General features: G+C 37.0%; 2 protein-coding genes across 2 annotated transcripts; one reads left to right on the top strand and one right to left on the bottom strand.

The window, feature by feature from the left end:
* Positions 1 to 491: 491 nt before the first annotated feature.
* LOC145888864 (NACHT, LRR and PYD domains-containing protein 3-like) lies at positions 492 to 4873 on the bottom strand. Its single transcript, XM_082979732.1, has 11 exons — positions 4670 to 4873; positions 4392 to 4610; positions 4282 to 4318; positions 4157 to 4203; positions 3870 to 3960; positions 2041 to 3800; positions 1818 to 1979; positions 1603 to 1764; positions 1386 to 1544; positions 966 to 1127; positions 492 to 909 (listed from the first exon to the last, which is right to left on the bottom strand). The coding sequence occupies exons 1-11, from the start codon at positions 4691 to 4693 to the stop codon at positions 847 to 849; spliced, it is 2886 nt and encodes a 961-aa protein (XP_082835858.1). The 5' UTR covers positions 4694 to 4873; the 3' UTR covers positions 492 to 846.
* Positions 4874 to 10418: 5545 nt separating this feature from the next.
* Positions 10419 to 16460, top strand: LOC145890242 (cytochrome P450 2U1-like). Its single transcript, XM_082981263.1, has 11 exons — positions 10419 to 10604; positions 10900 to 11065; positions 11503 to 11612; positions 11959 to 12018; positions 13112 to 13252; positions 13865 to 13945; positions 14311 to 14443; positions 14912 to 15027; positions 15241 to 15423; positions 15735 to 15876; positions 16276 to 16460. The coding sequence occupies exons 1-11, from the start codon at positions 10419 to 10421 to the stop codon at positions 16458 to 16460; spliced, it is 1503 nt and encodes a 500-aa protein (XP_082837389.1).
* Positions 16461 to 16524: the final 64 nt, after the last annotated feature.

Genomic DNA, 16524 nt, shown 5'->3' with positions numbered 1-16524 from the left:
GTGAGCTTAATTATTAAAATCACTTTTTAATTATGTATAGCCTACATTGCTAAATTTTTATTTGTTGTAAGTAGTAAAGCATTGGCCCAAAAAGAAGGTGTTACACTACACATGCCTGTTCGAGTCTATTGTTGCTGTTACGGTCAAGACAGGACAATTCCACCCGAAACCAACACGTTTATTACATGTGATTCGTACCCACCCCGACTAATTTTTTGTCCACCATGTGACTAATAACCGTCACTTCCCACTGGTCATTAATACCCCCATCTAGTGACCAACTCTGTAATTGTAATTTGAATAAATTGTATAAAGTAGTAATAAAATGGTTTTTGCACAAAGTCAATTTAGCGATGTTATTTTCAAGTGTTAAGTGACAATTTTATTTGCTTGGCTGTTATACCCCCATAGCACATTAAGTTTTACAAAACCTAACATCGTCTAAGGGTCGCTGCAATATTTTTTCCATGGAGCAAAAACAGTCCATTCAGTCATAAACTTGAGCAATTGTTTTGGGGAAACAAGCGAAACCGTCACCAGGCATATGGCAGACCACTTTTGAAACTCAATGGGGCTTTGATATCGACACGAAGTAGGAGATGAAAAGGGCAATGCTATGCAAATACATGTAAAAAAGAAAAACTTTTGTCTCTAACGAGAAAATTCACTAAAATGCGATGACAAATTTCAAAATACCACTCACAAAAATATGTAAACACACATGCGTATTAATATGGTAAGATTAAAGCAGGCTAACACAGTGTTTGAATATTCGCTACTACACGATACATTTCAGATGCAAGTCCACAGACATCATAAAGAAGATGATATATACAATCAACGACTTTAGAAAAGATCCACGTAAGGTTTATCCAGCCCAGGTATTTGACCCAAGTACACTTTGGGCTTCTGTTAAAAAGGATTAAATTATGAAAAAGGATTTCAAATATTTTACAATTTCTTGCCTTTCCCTGAAGTTCACTATGGCATTTCGTCATTTGTTCGACGCCCGTTTCAGTGATGCCACCATCTTTTATCCAAAGCTCTTTCACCTTGGTCAAATATTTGCTCAGGGCATAAACTCCCTGGTCTCCAATTGCATTGTTTCCCATGTTAATCAATTCCATCTAAAATCATGACGTTAGCAGTTCTGTGCAAAAACCATCTAACAGACAAGCGCAATAATAACTTCAAAAGCAAATAATTTTAAAGATATTCATTTATATAACAATGTAAAAGTGTCCCTCCAAACCAAGACTAAATTTACACTGCATGACCGCAACTTTCACAGTAAACTTGATATCAGCCTGAGGAAGCTTATTTGAAGTAACTATACAAACCAAACAACTTCTAAACACCCTTTAATATGTTGATTTTGCACTCACAGGTTCATCAAGAGTGTCCAAAGCTGTAGCAAACATGACAATCCCACTTCCTGATATTTTGCAGTTGTTGATATCAAGATAGTATATACAGGATATGCAATCTGCAAGTGCAACAACTCCACTGTCGCCAACATTATTGTTTCTAAGGTTCAGTTGAATCTGCAACAACTAATCATTTACAACGAAACACAAAAAACAAATAACAGACTGATATTACTTTGTGAGTGAGGTGTTTTATTGCACCACACAAAGATTCCACACCAATAGTGGTGACATTGCAACCATTCAAGTTCAGAACTTGCAAGTTCCACAGACAACAAGACAAGGCTGTAGCTCCTGCATCTCCAATTGGATTGTTATTGAGAAACAAGAACTTCATCTAAAATGTTATTGTTAATATTTCCTTTCAAGCCAAATAAAATCTAAACCTACTTGTCTTTCCAGCCCTTGAATTCCAGTTTGTAAAGCTTGCATACTTGTGGCAGTCATAGAACAGTTGACCATCCAAAGTTTATCAGTTCCATTGAGTGATTCAGATATTGTATTAACCACACTGTTTTCCAGTTCATTAAATCCAAGATAGAGCATAGGAGTCTGCAATGAAATGAATATTAGAGTCTTTTTTATGCATTCTATGTAGATTTAAACTCTTTACCTTACACTTGTTCCTTTTGATTGCATTGAACAAAATGCTGCAGCTGTCTGCAGCAAAGACTATATTGTTGATGTAAATTTTCCAATTTTTATCTGGAAAGTCAAGTAGATAAGATATGCACATAGCATCAGTGGGAAAAAATGTCCCACTGAGATGTAATTCTTCTGGGAGTTTCTGTATGGTAGCCTTAGAAATTTCTGGACAGTTGACTTCCCTTAGCCAAGCAGAAACCTGTAACAGCTTTGCACATTGCTCTGTAGTGTTTGAAGATTGAATATTTGATCCGTATTCAACAACGAATGCCTGCAAGGTATCTTTTTTGGAAGACAACTGGTTAAGAGTTACCAGCGACGATGGCATCAGGGGTGTGAGCTGTTGTCTTGTGCCTCTGTTACAAAGACCAAACACAAACTTGGACACTACTTCCCAGTGACTGACACCCATGCTGGTTAGATGTCTATGGAATTCATCAATTGGCACAGAAAATATGAAGTGCACTGCTGCAAGGATTTCTTGCCACATTAGATGCGAAAAAGAGCTGCATTTGTCGCCCTCCAAAAGTTTGAACTTTAGACAAACAGTGGGATCAACATAAGTAATAAGAAATGCCTGGAAAGCTTCTTCATCCAAATTTGCTTCAAGAAAATCTGCTTCAGTGAAAACGTAATTTTTGTTGATGAACCCATTCCATGCCAGTTTTGCTACTTTCAAAAGATCGCAGACTTTTCCTCTCATATGGTCCGATCTGGTATAACATGCTAGAGCATATACCAACACTTCTGTAATGCTTTGAAGTGATGACTCGGTGACTAGCTCATCCTGTAACCCAAGGTTTAGTGCTGCCATTGTTATGATACATATGGCTGGAACATAGCATGAAGAAAAAATGTCAGGATGACATAAGAGATGCTTCTTTATTCGGGGCCAGTTTTCTTGGCATATTTGATTTCCTAAATCTTCCTGTGCATCCCTAGCCAGTCCTAAAATCTGTAGAATGGTGTGAGGGCGGTGAGATTCATGCAATTCATAAGCTTGTCTCGGTCGACATGTCCAAAGTATTTTAGCATTGGGCAACAAATCGCCAGACATAAGGTTTCTTACAAGTATACTGGGCTTTGTAACATCATCATGTGAACAAGTAGGTGCAACTTCAGACAAATCATCTACTTTTGCCTCATCCACGCCATCAAAGATAACCAAAACTTTGGAGTTATCTTTAATTAAAGCCAGAATTTCCTCTGTTGTCAAGGCAGTACTGTCCAACAAACCTTTTGTGGTTATCAACTGAATTAAATTACCATTTGTTTCAAAATCTACTTTGCTCAAGCGAACATATAAGACAAGCTCCATTTCTGAAAAAATCTGTTTATCTACAGCCATCTGGGCAACAATTTTTGTAAGGGTTGTTTTGCCAATGCCTGCTTGCCCTATAACCAACACACTATTGCCATGCTTGGCAATAAAGCTTTTTTTTGCTTCAAGTGTGGTGCATCTCCTTTTACTTTCTTCTGTTGCATTCTCATACGCACACTGAAAAATCTGATCAATTTGTATGTTTCCGGCTGGACAACAAACCATCTTTTTCAGATCACTTTGCCTGATATAATGTCTGCCATCAGTTTGTACAGAAGAAGCTTTTCTTATATCCCGTGATATTTGTAAAGACACTGCTTTTACAGCTTTGTGCAATTCAATAGGCAACTGAATTTCTCCAGCAATCTCTTTAGCTAATGAAATTGATTTTTCCTTGAATTTGGAAACTAAAAGAGACATATAACCAATCAAAACATAAAGCAAAATTTTTGGAATTTTCTTTTGAAAAACATTACCTTCAGATGAGTGGTCTGCAACATGTTGTTGTTGGTTTGCATTATAAACATCACCTATTGTCACTTGCTGTGGTTGGTTAATGACATATTTCTGCAAAAAATTTGGTATTAAACAAAAGTAAAAACTTAACAGGTGTTATTTTAATAAGCAATAATTTGAATCGTGTTTACTTTATCAAAAATAAAACACCCATACAAATCTACTAGCTTTAAATTGTAAATTGATTTTTGGTTAAATACGATCTAACACGATCAAATTTTAAGGAACTATAATTGTATTTGTCTACCTCTGTATTGCTTGATTCAGGCTCAGCAATTCGAGGCAGTTTTGGAACTGAATTAAAAAATCATTTAAAGTAACTTTTACATCACTATAAAATAAGATGTGCAGCTTTTACACAATACTACACACCTGTTTCACTTTCATTGCTTGATTTTCTTTTGAGGGTCTAAAAAGATCATTCAATGCATGGGATAAGATAGCCTAAATTTTTTTGTCAAAAAAATAAATACACCTCATACCTTTAATTCCAGAAGCGCTGAGATATATTTCTCATGTAACTCTTGCCACAATGTATTGCTTTCTCTGACTTTTTGATCAAGCCTATTTGTTAAATCATTTACTTTTCCTTGTGATTGTGCAAGGTTTTCACTAACAGCATTTATCTTCCTTTTTGATGCAATGACTAAATCTCGCAGCTCATCGTTTGTACAGTCAGCAAGATTTTCCGGATAGTTAATCTACCACCAAAAGTTACTGCTGAAAATGAAATTCACAAAACAACATCATCACACTTTACCTCTTCCCAAACGTTAGATTCCATTGCTTCGTTTCAACGATTTTCATCAATGCTGAAATAGTCTGGGGCAAATACAACTTTCGACCACAGGAACAATTAGGTAAACATTTTCTTTGCTCGGCAAGACTACGTCGGATAATGATCGTTTTGCAATGCGGGGCATTTTCTGTTTTTTTGGTAGATCAAGCAAGCTCTTCAAGAGTCTTGTCTTCACCTATAACGCCGCTGGACCCAGAAACAATCACACAAATTTACCATATTTTGCAAGGTACAACAAACAATTACCAAAATTTACTTTTATGTTCAAGAATCTAGAATTATAGTTGTCAGCAAGCAATTTGTTTATCTCTTACAGACAAGCTTGTTTTTTATACCAAACTGGTTTCCTTAAACAGGGGATCAAAAGCAACCATTCGTAATTGCGAGTTAGAAAGCACTTGAACAAGATAAAAAATTACCCCAATGTTGTGACGTACACAAAACAAAAATTCGAAAATGTTTTTAACAGTACGGTATAAACAACTTTTTTGTTGGAGTTGGACATCCAGCGAGCCGAATCTGGTGCGGGGCTTATTGTTTGGTGACCCCTTTTTCTAGAATCTATATTCTAGCTAGAGCAATAAAAGCAATATTCGTTAACTGTTTGTTGTACCTTGTAAAAGGCAGAAAATTAAGATAGTGATCAAGTAAACATTTTCCCAAGTAAGCTGCAAGGAGGGTATTTGAAGTAGATTAGGAAACACAAAAACACACATTTTTTTTCCTATTCCCCTTTATTTTTTGGGCGTACGCCTGCCTATGGTCTTGCAACGCAACGGCTCCGAGGACAGGTATTGCTAAGGGGAATCCCCGTTGTGATAATCCTCATTGGAAACTGCCCCTTATTTGGTTTGAAACCCATCAGAGAAAAGAAAAAGGGGCGTGAAATGCACTTTCATAAGCATAGTTGCCTCCTCAATGCAATTAAGTTAAGTTATAACAGGATGTCTTTTAACACCCTAAAAATTGTATTTTCGCTCCGGCTACAAATAGAAGTTGACACCTAATCTTTGCTTTCTGTTTGTTTCAGGACAATTTTGGCAAAACCTAACAGTCAAATGTTTAATTTATCTAACGCATACGTTTATGCGGTAGGGCTGAATTGTTTATTGTGCCATATAACTTGTTAGATTTACTGCTATTTTTGTTGCCAGGCATACTAATTGATCGGAATTGCTCTTCTGGCACTTAGTTTCTAAAGTGTTTGTTGGAAACCAACGTTTCGTCTGCCATCCGGCGAGACTTCTTCTGGGTTATGTCAACAACAACACCCTGAAGAAGTCTCGCCGGATGGCAGACGAAACGTTGGTTTCCAATAAACACTTTAGAAACTAAGTGCCAGAAGAGCAATTCCGATTATCTTGTTAGATTATTGGAAAAGTCCGACTTTGTGACACTGCAGTCCCACAGTAGGTTGGTAATAAGGACCAGTGTGCTTCGATTTTTTTTGTATTTTGCTGATCTCTATTTCTACGCCTGTTTATGTAAAAACTGCAGGACCTTGCACCCTGACGCAAACCCAGTGTCACAACACAACTTATAGTAATCATCACGGTACCTTGCGGTCAAAACCAATTTCAGTCCTTGTGACATTACGCTACATCTTCTATTTTCCCACTGTCGACTGTGTTCATCATCAGAATAGAGTTGATCCGTTTCCTTTGCGCCGCTTGCTGTAATAAGCAGCCAAGAAATGGCTCTGGCACGAATGGATTATCAACGCGCAAAACGCGCAACACGCGAACTCGCTTTTTGTGAGGGGAAGTGGTTTGCCAACGCGAAGAAGTCAATCAGGCAATGAAAGACTAAGTATATCGAGTCGATCTTCGCGTACATAGCTCTGTTTCAAATACCTCCTCGACTACTCGTCAGAGATGGCCGCTTGTGTCGAACTTCAGTTGACCCGAATAGCAATGCAGTATAAGCTGATAAAAAACCAGAAAGCTCTAAGTAGAGAAAGAAGACAAATTAACAAGTTGAATTACCCCAGGCCGAAGTGTGAAAGAATTACTGGAGACAGCCCCGTTTTTTGTGGCCATGGCACGTCAGTGAATGCACACCCACCTATCCCTGTCGTGTCAGCCACCCCGAACAAACACAACGGTGTATTTCCGGCAATGACCATCCCAGTCGGTACGAAGTTGCATGTCCCGATCCATGTCCGTCGTACGTGCAGGCAAGGTCTCTTTCCTTTACGTCCATATGTTCCGAGTCATTCATACTACAACTGAACTACCGGTCATTTATTACGAATTTTGAGTTTTTTGTTGTTGTAGCCAGCATATATAGCCAATTAGAAGCCCCCGAAATAACTACTTCTTGCTTTATATTTGTTTTGTGTCAACTTAGTTTGCAAATGTTTAAGCTGAATCGAATCAACTAGAGTGCATACTTACTTTATTTGAAATCAATACAAGTTTCAACGCCCTGAATCCGACCCTGATATATAACATGTTTGTTAAATGGATGAACAACAAAGTTTCCTGTATAAGTTCCCACATGATAGAATTGTCAATTTGTATTAGCCGCTTCTCGTAAAGCAGATACAAATTATGAAAAGAAAAAAATATACACTTCTTAGTTCTGAACTGAAACGCCCCACAGTCGTAGAAAGTTTTACGGGCCACAGTTTTGAACACATCTTTAAATTTTTTTAGTTGGTTGTAATAATTCAAGTTTAATATAAACTTCTTTTTTTGATATGGACTATACTTTTTGATTAATTACAGTGGTACATTTAGCCGCTAGGTGGTGGTATTAGTAACCACTAGGTGGCGACAAAGTGCTAATGATAGCTCTGTTCAATCCGCGCTACGTGTTCATTATGCAATGTGTAGACTCACATGGCCGCCATGAATCCATAGGCGCTACAACTTTTTTGTACATATTCCCGCTGTCACATTCGCATTGCGTTTGATCACGGTGTTCGTGTCGCCCAATGAATGAAAAAGAAAAAAAAAACTTTTTTTGCACGCTGTAATATGCATAGACCCAGCACCTACAGCATATTAACATAACATAACATAGTTTATTCTTTCACCAAAGCAATCTTAAATAGCGACAAATAACAGATTACACTTTATGCTAATGGGTTTGATGAATGCTTATAAAATCAATTAAAAAAAAGTTTGGAAAATCCACAAGCGCAAGCAAGGATATTTACGAGCAGTGGCCGCTTATAGATAACGAGCCAAGATTAATTGGGCAGATAATTATACAATTATTCGCATGACGTTGTTGTGATGGCTCTGTTTTTTATTATTTGTGCTTTGTAATTGGTGTGCTTTTGTCTTGTCGTGTTAGTGTATTTGCTACTGTTATCGTTGACCTTTGTACCTTTGTTCAGGAGATCAGTTCGTGTGTGTTTTAGTGTGCATTTTTTATTCTATTGTACCGCATATGGTTAAAATTTTAAGGCAGAAATTCTTATCATTTTTATTTGCGGTGTATTTAGTAGGGGGGCGACTCGCATCCCACCTCGACGTTGCATATTGTATTTTATTAGGAGAAATATTTATAAACGTATAAATTAGATCTTTCACTAGAACTACAATTTGTCACGGGTTCGTTACGCAAAAAATTTCGTAAAAAAGTGATTCTAGGACCAAACCAGGTTATTGCAAAATAATCCGAGTTTTCCTGGTCCTGGAATCTCCTTATTTGGAGAAAGTTACGACTATACACGGATCGAAAATAGTCAATGTAAGTTTTTTTACAAACAAATCTAGCATTTTTACAAGTTGCATTGATGTACTTGCAAATACTACCCTAAAACCAGGACATCAACAGGTGCCTTGACTGAAACTAAAAAAAGTTTATACAATTCCAGTATTTTGATCAACAATGCAGTGTTTGTGTTAAATCTGTGCAAACACAAAAAAAAAACAATCAAAAAAATGTGTGTTTTTAAACCCACGTTTTAATTGATGCAGTTTCGTTGTGTTGTTAGTGGTTTGAATTGGACATCCACTTTTAGCAAATAATCGTTTATTGATTTTTTATAAAGGTGTTTCGACCCTTGACCGTTAGTTTCCTGGAATAAATATAAAGTCTACCGTCACACTTTTCATTCTTCCTGACGCATTTTATTTCAAGTTCGTGTAAAATTATTTGGTAATATCTTGTTTTCTTCGTATTTCTCATAGAGCAGTGGTTTCTAATAAGTATTTGCCAACTTTTAAACCGTGGTCGTCATTAGTTTTAACGTGGCTTGTATATGTGTCTCGTACCGTAAAATCGTGACTTGACGTTTTCGTTTTTCTGCTTGTCATCACTGTCTACACTGCAGACACCGCATATGTTTCCATGACTCAACGCGACGTAACAGATTTACCCAAACATATTTTAGGGTTGATTATGTATAATTAAATGTCTCTAAATGGCATATTTGCTTGGCGTTATATACCAAAAATAGGCCAGCTGCATATTTTTGACTGATTTGTAACATGGTTTACGGTAAAAATACAAGCATAATATTTATTCTGCGTTGTTGGAAATTACTTTAAAAGTCGACATATCAGAGACTGCCTCGTGCATTCTTCATTTACGCTGCAAATGTTTCACAGGGCATAGGAAGTTGTCGACAATTAAACGTCAGAAGCGCTTCGTGGTCCGGTCTAGCGGTCATTTGACACCTGGGCAAAACTTAAGACGACAACCTAGACAAGAAGAAGTTAACATCTTTTCTCAAATAACAACGTTGCTGGTCATAAATCTATCTTTAAAATGCATGTTTGAGAGGTGAAGATAGGTTGGGAAATTTGTACCGTGCCGAAACGTCATGCTGGTTGCACGCAATAACAACATAATGTTCAGCACTTAAAAGGAAATTTTGCGATAAATTTTGGCAAAGAGAATTGCACATTTTGGCCAAATGAACTGGAGATAGCTTATATCACGTGTCACGATTTGGCGCGACAACCATGCGTCACGAAATGTCTCACACTTGTTTCGCCGTTTCTCCTTTTTTGATTTTGGTCACGACTTGTTAGGACAATTGAAAATTAAATCGTCATTGTTTCCAAAGAAACGCATCTTTCACTGAACGTTTTGCTGTAGAAACAGAAACTTGCCTTGGGGAATTTTTTTAGCATGAAATAGCATTCGGATATTGCTGAATTGTAAAAAAGTTTTGCTTTCAATTAATACATAAGTGTCCGCAGATAACGAAATTGAAATTTCGAGTGCCCCGAGAACGAGTTATATACACATGCCCTAGGCAAGAACTGTGATCACAGTAACACAATCAAGGGGGTAATTTGTCGCTCCATTGATCGCACCTTTCAATGTGGTGACCAGCAACCAGAGGAAGGTAGTTGACAACGCAAGAGAAGTGACTTATGCATTGAGAGCCGGTAAGGTGCACCTCATCCTGCCTATACTGAATAACACAAAGCTGTTGACGTTGGTTGACGCGGAGGAGGTTGAAGTGGAGTTTAGGAAATGGTGATGCAATTGCAGATTTATAATCGTTAGTTTGACGCTAAATACAACCCCGGGGCGTTTGCAAATGTGTATCGTAGCATTTGAGAGAGGCTTCACACTAAATTAGACCTTGTTTGTCGAAAATGTTATTGTTTTGCGACAGGCGAAACGCCGCAGTAAAAGTTGACAAAAATTGTTGTATGGCCAAGATAAAATGATTTTAACTTTCAACTTTTGCATTTCAGATTTTGTTTCAACACAGTTTGTTAATTATTGCTGCACGAGAATGGATTTCGATAGTCTTCTTGCAATAGATGTAACTACCATGTTGTCCATGGTAATTGTGTTTTTGTCAGTGCTGTTGTATTCAGCCACGCCGAAGCGCACAAAGAATTTACCCCCAGGGCCAGACGGGTTGCCAATATTTGGTGTTACCCCGTTTCTAGGGAAAAGACCCGATATGAAAATGGCGGTAAGCAAACACAATAAGTATGATTTTTAAGGAAAACTTGAAAAGCTTTCAGGAAAAACAGGAAACTTAGTTTTGTTTTTCTTTATTGCGAACTCCTTTACAATAACTCGCAGTGTTTTCATAGGATATTTACATGCGAGCTTTATTGTGTGAATATATGCTTCGCTCATAACTATATAAATGGAAAGAAAATGTTTTGTGTGGTTAATTGTAAATCGCCGTTTGTTATAACATATAGTATCCGAAATTTCATTTCGTCGTAATTCGGAAATTACTTATTCATTTCCTTCCGCAGGAATACTCCCAAAAGTATGGTGACGTAATGTCAGTTCGCGTCGGGACGCAATACGTTCTTGTTCTGAGCGGTCTTGAAGTTATTAATGAAGCCCTGTCAAAGCAGGGTGACGTGTACTCGGCCAGACCCTGGTCTTACCTCCATGACGTCATTTGGTGCAAAGATGGTAAGATTTTTATGTCACTGGAAAATATAACGTAAGAATCGTATGGAAAACCTATGGGATTATATAAAACCTGTAGGATCTTATAAATTGTTCAACTAAGACATTGTATCAGGGTGTATTACGTTCCATAAAGACCAAGCAAGAAGTTTTCAGAATAAAATAAACCTAATACAGTTTTATACAGTTAACGTGCTATTGTAATATTTTGGCTTTCTTGCCCTATGTAATTGGAACATATCGGTTTTGAGCACCTTGACACACATACCTCATCCTGAACATAAAAAAGTACGACAGTAAATCAAAAATGACATAATTACACATATATTTTGTGGATATCCATTCATTTTAAAAACAATCCATTAGCATAAACCAATTATTACATCAGCAACATTGAATGTATCGAAATAGAGTTTTTGTGACATGGTATTTTCTATCAGGTATTTCCATGACAAATTACAGCGAAGCTTGGAAGGAACAAAGAAAGTTTGCTCTGAAATCGTTGCGGAAATTTGGGTTTGGGAAAGCTACTTTGGAAGGTCCAATTGCGGTAAATGAAAATAAATTGATCCCACTGTCGAAGGTTAATTCTGCTGACCCTATAGGACAAATTGTGACAAGTGGCCTATAAATATATACATACGCAACAAGAATAAGTGTAATATTCACAAAAAAAAAACAAATTTAGATTAAAGTCATGTTTTTGAAGAAATTGACTTTCAAAGTCGACGTTGTGACCTTTAGAATCCTGAAATTACGTCATAAAGTTATTTAGGTGGCCTGAATTGTTAGCGACATATATATTTTTGGCAGAAAGCGTATCAACTTATAGCTATATAATTGCTGTATATTAAACGAACATTATTCACATAATAAACCGCAAGATGCTTTTTTAGGAAGAAGCTCAGTATTTGATCGACGCTTTGCGAAAGTGTGGGGACTACAAGGATAGTAAGGTATTAAAAATATGCATCAAATTTCGTTTAATGTTTATTTGTTTGCATATAACTGTGTCAAATGTTATGTTGCTGCCATGCATGGTGTAATTTAATATTCTGGCACAATTGTTACCCCAGGGAAGCCCAGATAAAATAGCAGGCGAAACGTAGGTAATAAAGTTACGTTTAATTGTGTCAGAAAAACATATTAAGTAAATTATATGTTCGTCGTTCGGTAAAGCAAAGAAAAATACTCGTTGCGTTAAAAGTTTATTTAACGTCATAATTATTTTGCACAGGAAGCTGTTTGAAGTAAATTTCCGAATAAATATTATGAGCAAGACGACTAAAATAGTTTAATTGGTTTTTCCGCTGTATAAATGCAAATTTTGACAAAAATAGATTTTCCTACTTCCGCAACCGTAATCATTGAAAAGATAAGAAAGGTTTTTTCCCCAGTAACGTTATTAAGATTTGCTTGCGCCGCATATGTTTCCAGTGCAAAACCGCACACTAAGAAAAGGCTCGGCGTGAATGAAAAGCTAATAACGCGAAGGAACAGGATGCACGCAATTCTGACGTGTTCGGGTATTCCCCGGCTTTTTGCTAAACGTCTTAATTGGCGCCGGAGGAAGTGGAATCGGTGGTCCCAGAACCGAAGCGCGTTTTCCGATTTCGTGTTTTGACCAAGTGACAACTCATCCCTTACAACAGATCAAAAAATTTTAAATCGTACCTGTTTTGCGATATATTTATAAAATCGTAACGTAAATTGTCTATGAAAATTAAAACACGCCAATTATCGATAAATTGATTTGTTGGGACGTTCACACGCAAAAAACACTTTGGGACCAGACAGCACGTCTACAAGATACAATATACTCACAACTCGGATAATATTTGTTTTTTTTTTTGATTAAAAAACTTTCCGTATGGTCTTAGTTGAACAAGTGAAATACTCAGTTTTTCATCCAGGCTGTAACTTTTTTAAAGTACAGCGCATACTTCTTAAACGCATTTCTCGGTCTTGTAAACAAGATATTGCAATCCAATATTTATTGGCGACGAATTCCAAATCGAAACCAAGTTTAATGTTTTGTATTCCGAACAGAGTAAGATGATGGACGCCCTTGCTAACGTTATATGCAAGTTGTGTCTCGGTACACGGTTTGATTACAACACAGATGCCAGTTTCATGCAGTTCGCTCACAACGTGACAAGACGTTTCCAAGAAGCGAGCTGGGCTATACAAGTAAGTGATATGCCAAGTTACTCGTTTGGGGTCACAACATTATGTCCTTTTGTGTATCGTTGCGGTAACGGTCAAAGCAGGACACTGCCACCCGACACCAACACGTTGTTAATACGACACGCCATGAGGGATATTGTGCTTTGAGTTTAAACTCGAATAACCGGAAAATTTACTGATTATGGGGAAGGAGAATAAGTTCGATGGAGTTCGTATCTTCGCGGAATATTGTTCTGATTAACCTTAGCAGTTATGTGGGGAGTTGATACTAACCATCAACCACATAGAGTAGATGCTGGATACTTTTATCTGGTTACATTTGAAATTTTCCCGTTTTGACGTAACAAATAATGGACAAAATGATAATCTGTTCCGCAAAGTGATGCTAAGGCATATATTCCACGAATGTCGGCACCAAAAACAAGGAAACTGGGATAGACAAACATGAAAACACGATGTATTGCATTGCAAAGTAATTTTTCATGAAAATAAGCAACAAATTATAAAAAAAACTTACTGAAAATCTTTACCAGGTGTACGTCACTGGCCGCCAACATGCAACAGGTTAAATATTAGGCCTATACATGGTAAATACTCTTTGTGAACGCTTTTCAGGCAACCAACTTAATGACTTGGAGTCATCGCGTCCCGCCCTTCAGAAGTCCACTTCGGGCCATGAAAAAGCTCTTCAGCAAGGTTAGAAAGAAGCGTTTGTTTCAACAGTTTTACAAAAAAATATGGTGTAGTGGAAACCTTAAAATAGTGCTCTCAAAAATCTGGTGCAGTGCTGGCCTCTGTTGGGTGTGCGAAATATAAAAACAGTGTACACGAGATGGGGTTTCATACTCATTATAATATAACTTAATTTCGTTTTAGTAATTCTGTTTATTCTTATTTATTACCATTTTCTTGTAGGGATTTCTTTAGAAGGCTGGATATTAACAAGTTTAATACTTAAGAACCGTATTGAGTTCACCTAATAAATTTATAAACTTTGCATCTCATTGATACGAGAATTAATGCTTGTAGCGAGTGCTAATCTGTTGTGCATTTTTTCTTAGATGCATGATACGATGCAGGAATACATTGAAGCTCATAAAAAGACTTTGAACGTGGAACAATCAAGGGATTTCGTGGATGATTATCTAATCAAAATGAAAAGTCTCGAAGGAAAAGCCATGGGGTTGTTCAGCGGTACTTTTGCATGAATATACGATAATCAAACTGCAATTTTAAACAAAAACACTCCATTGCAAAATAATATTAAGGATAGTTTGAAGGTTTAGTTTTGGAAACATTTCTTGTCATTCAGTGTTAAATAACCCGCTTTTGTTTCTTTTCGACCGCTTCGTATATTGGAGTAACCATTCTAAAACCAAAGAACTGAACTGCAATACATTACAAAAAGTTTCTTTGAAACATTGTCGTTATAATTTGCGCCGAAACCATCCGATCGCCGAAAAATCTTGCGTATATGGCTCTCTAACCTTTGTAGATATGGGCCTACGGTGCCCCTACTATTTCTTGTAGGTTTATACAGTTATTGTTCATCTGCAAAGCAGGTTGTTTTAGAAAAAGTAGTATGATTTGTATCCGGACGAAACGGATGTGTTATATTATTTTGCCTTTCTGTCTAAAGTACAATGTGCCCAAATTTTACAGAGAAAATGTTGAAGTTTATTTTGCGTGATCTCTTCCTTGGTGGACTTGAAACTATCTTCAGCACCATGACTTGGTCCCTTTTAATTTTAGCAAACCGACCCGAGCTTCAGAAAAAGGTTTGTCCTAAAAAAAATTCAGTTATCTTTTTTGTCGATGATTATCATGTTGACAGAAATATGTTAATTTTGCCAAAAATTATATTCTCAATGAAACAAAGTTATTTCGTCGTTTTGAAAGAACAATAATTAACCACTTTAGTAGAATATTTTCTCAATCTGTTGTAAACGTCAATATAGGCATGTAAGTATTTTTACATTAAATTGTTTCAGATTCATGATGAGATTGACCGAGTTATAGGAAGGGATAGTCAACCGACGTTCCGCCATAAAGAAGAAATGCATCTAACTCTGGCTTTCATGACTGAACTGATGAGGTACCGAACACTGTTACCGTTTGGTGTCGCTCGGATGACTACCCAGGACACAACATTGAAGGGATTTGACATTCCAAGGGTAGGCGTGCAAATATTGTGTATAAAATAGTGTAAATAGGTGCAAATGCTAGAACATTTCGATAAGAAGGATTACATTTCAATGAAAAGATCGAGTCTCTAAAAATTTGGCAAAAATGGAGTTATAAGATTGTTTCTGAACAACACAAAAGTCAGCATCAGGAACATGGTTTATAGGTTGTAGAAACGTGCCACACTTTCGAAAGCAGTACAAGTTTTAGGCGATTTAGGTTTGGGAGTCACAACTGGAGGTTTCATAGCATATGAGTCCAATGAAAATTCTCCCCAAATCAACTTCGCGGGTATTTTCAGGGCACCACAGTTTTGATTAACATTTACGGAGTCCACAACGATCCGGAGATTTGGGAAGATCCATTAAAGTTCAAAGTTGAACGCCACTTGGACGAAGATGGAAAGTTCGAGAAACATCCCAATGTTATTCAGTTCGGTGCCGGTAAGTAGGGTTTGACATTTTCTGTGTTATTTAACGATCAGAGATAATAGTATAGAAACTAAACCAAATCAAATGAACTATGCAAATTTCGTGATTTGCTGTTCTTATTTTAATAAACAAGTGCAGAATTTCGTACGGGGTAAACTTTTGTATACTCGCATATTCTGATTCAGACCTTATAAATAATATTGGAAATCTATACTCGGTCAGTAAAAGCACTTGCCTTAGTTTACAGTCTTTACCGGGGAAAATGAACAACAAAACTTCATCCAACCTTTCGTTTTAAAAGAAATAACGGAGGTGGCATAGTTTTATTCCATCTTGGACTGTTGCGTCCATTGTGACGTAACAAGGAAAAGGGGCGTTTCAATGTTCTATTTGTTTATAAAAACTTTGCAGGGTACAGGTACTGCTTGGGAAAACAACTCGCCGAGATGGAATATTTCCTCTTCCTTACAACCGTACTGCAAAACTTTAACGTACACTCGGGGACAGGAGGGTTTCAACATGAAGATTTGTTGGAATGCGGATTCGTCTCAACTCCTCCGCCAACAACAGACCTTATTTTGGAAGAAAGGCCTTAATATATTTAAATTAACATTGTCAATATGTTTGTTGCAAGTGTGACTTAATGACGAAATTAGAACA

This window comes from Ascidia mentula, chromosome 2 (genome assembly GCF_947561715.1).
Source record: "Ascidia mentula chromosome 2, kaAscMent1.1, whole genome shotgun sequence".
In the NCBI taxonomy this organism is placed as follows: Eukaryota; Metazoa; Chordata; class Ascidiacea; order Phlebobranchia; family Ascidiidae; genus Ascidia; species Ascidia mentula.
Note: the sequence above shows the minus strand (reverse complement) of the source record. Positions and strands in the feature narration are given on the sequence as shown.

Excerpts from the sequence above, each read along its gene's own strand:
- LOC145888864 (XM_082979732.1), bottom strand. The coding sequence starts at position 4,693 with ATGGAATCTAACGTTTGGGAAGAG. Across the intron at positions 4,319-4,391 it reads CAGCGCTTCTGGAATTAAAG|ACCCTCAAAAGAAAATCAAG; the intron begins GTATGAGGTGTA and ends TGATCTTTTTAG. Across the intron at positions 1,545-1,602 it reads TAAAACACCTCACTCACAAA|ATTCAACTGAACCTTAGAAA; the intron begins GTAATATCAGTC and ends TAGTTGTTGCAG.
- LOC145890242 (XM_082981263.1), top strand. The coding sequence starts at position 10,419 with ATGGATTTCGATAGTCTTCTTGCAATAGATGTAACTACCATGTTGTCC. Across the intron at positions 13,253-13,864 it reads AAGCGAGCTGGGCTATACAA|GCAACCAACTTAATGACTTG; the intron begins GTAAGTGATATG and ends AACGCTTTTCAG. Across the intron at positions 15,877-16,275 it reads TGTTATTCAGTTCGGTGCCG|GGTACAGGTACTGCTTGGGA; the intron begins GTAAGTAGGGTT and ends AAAACTTTGCAG.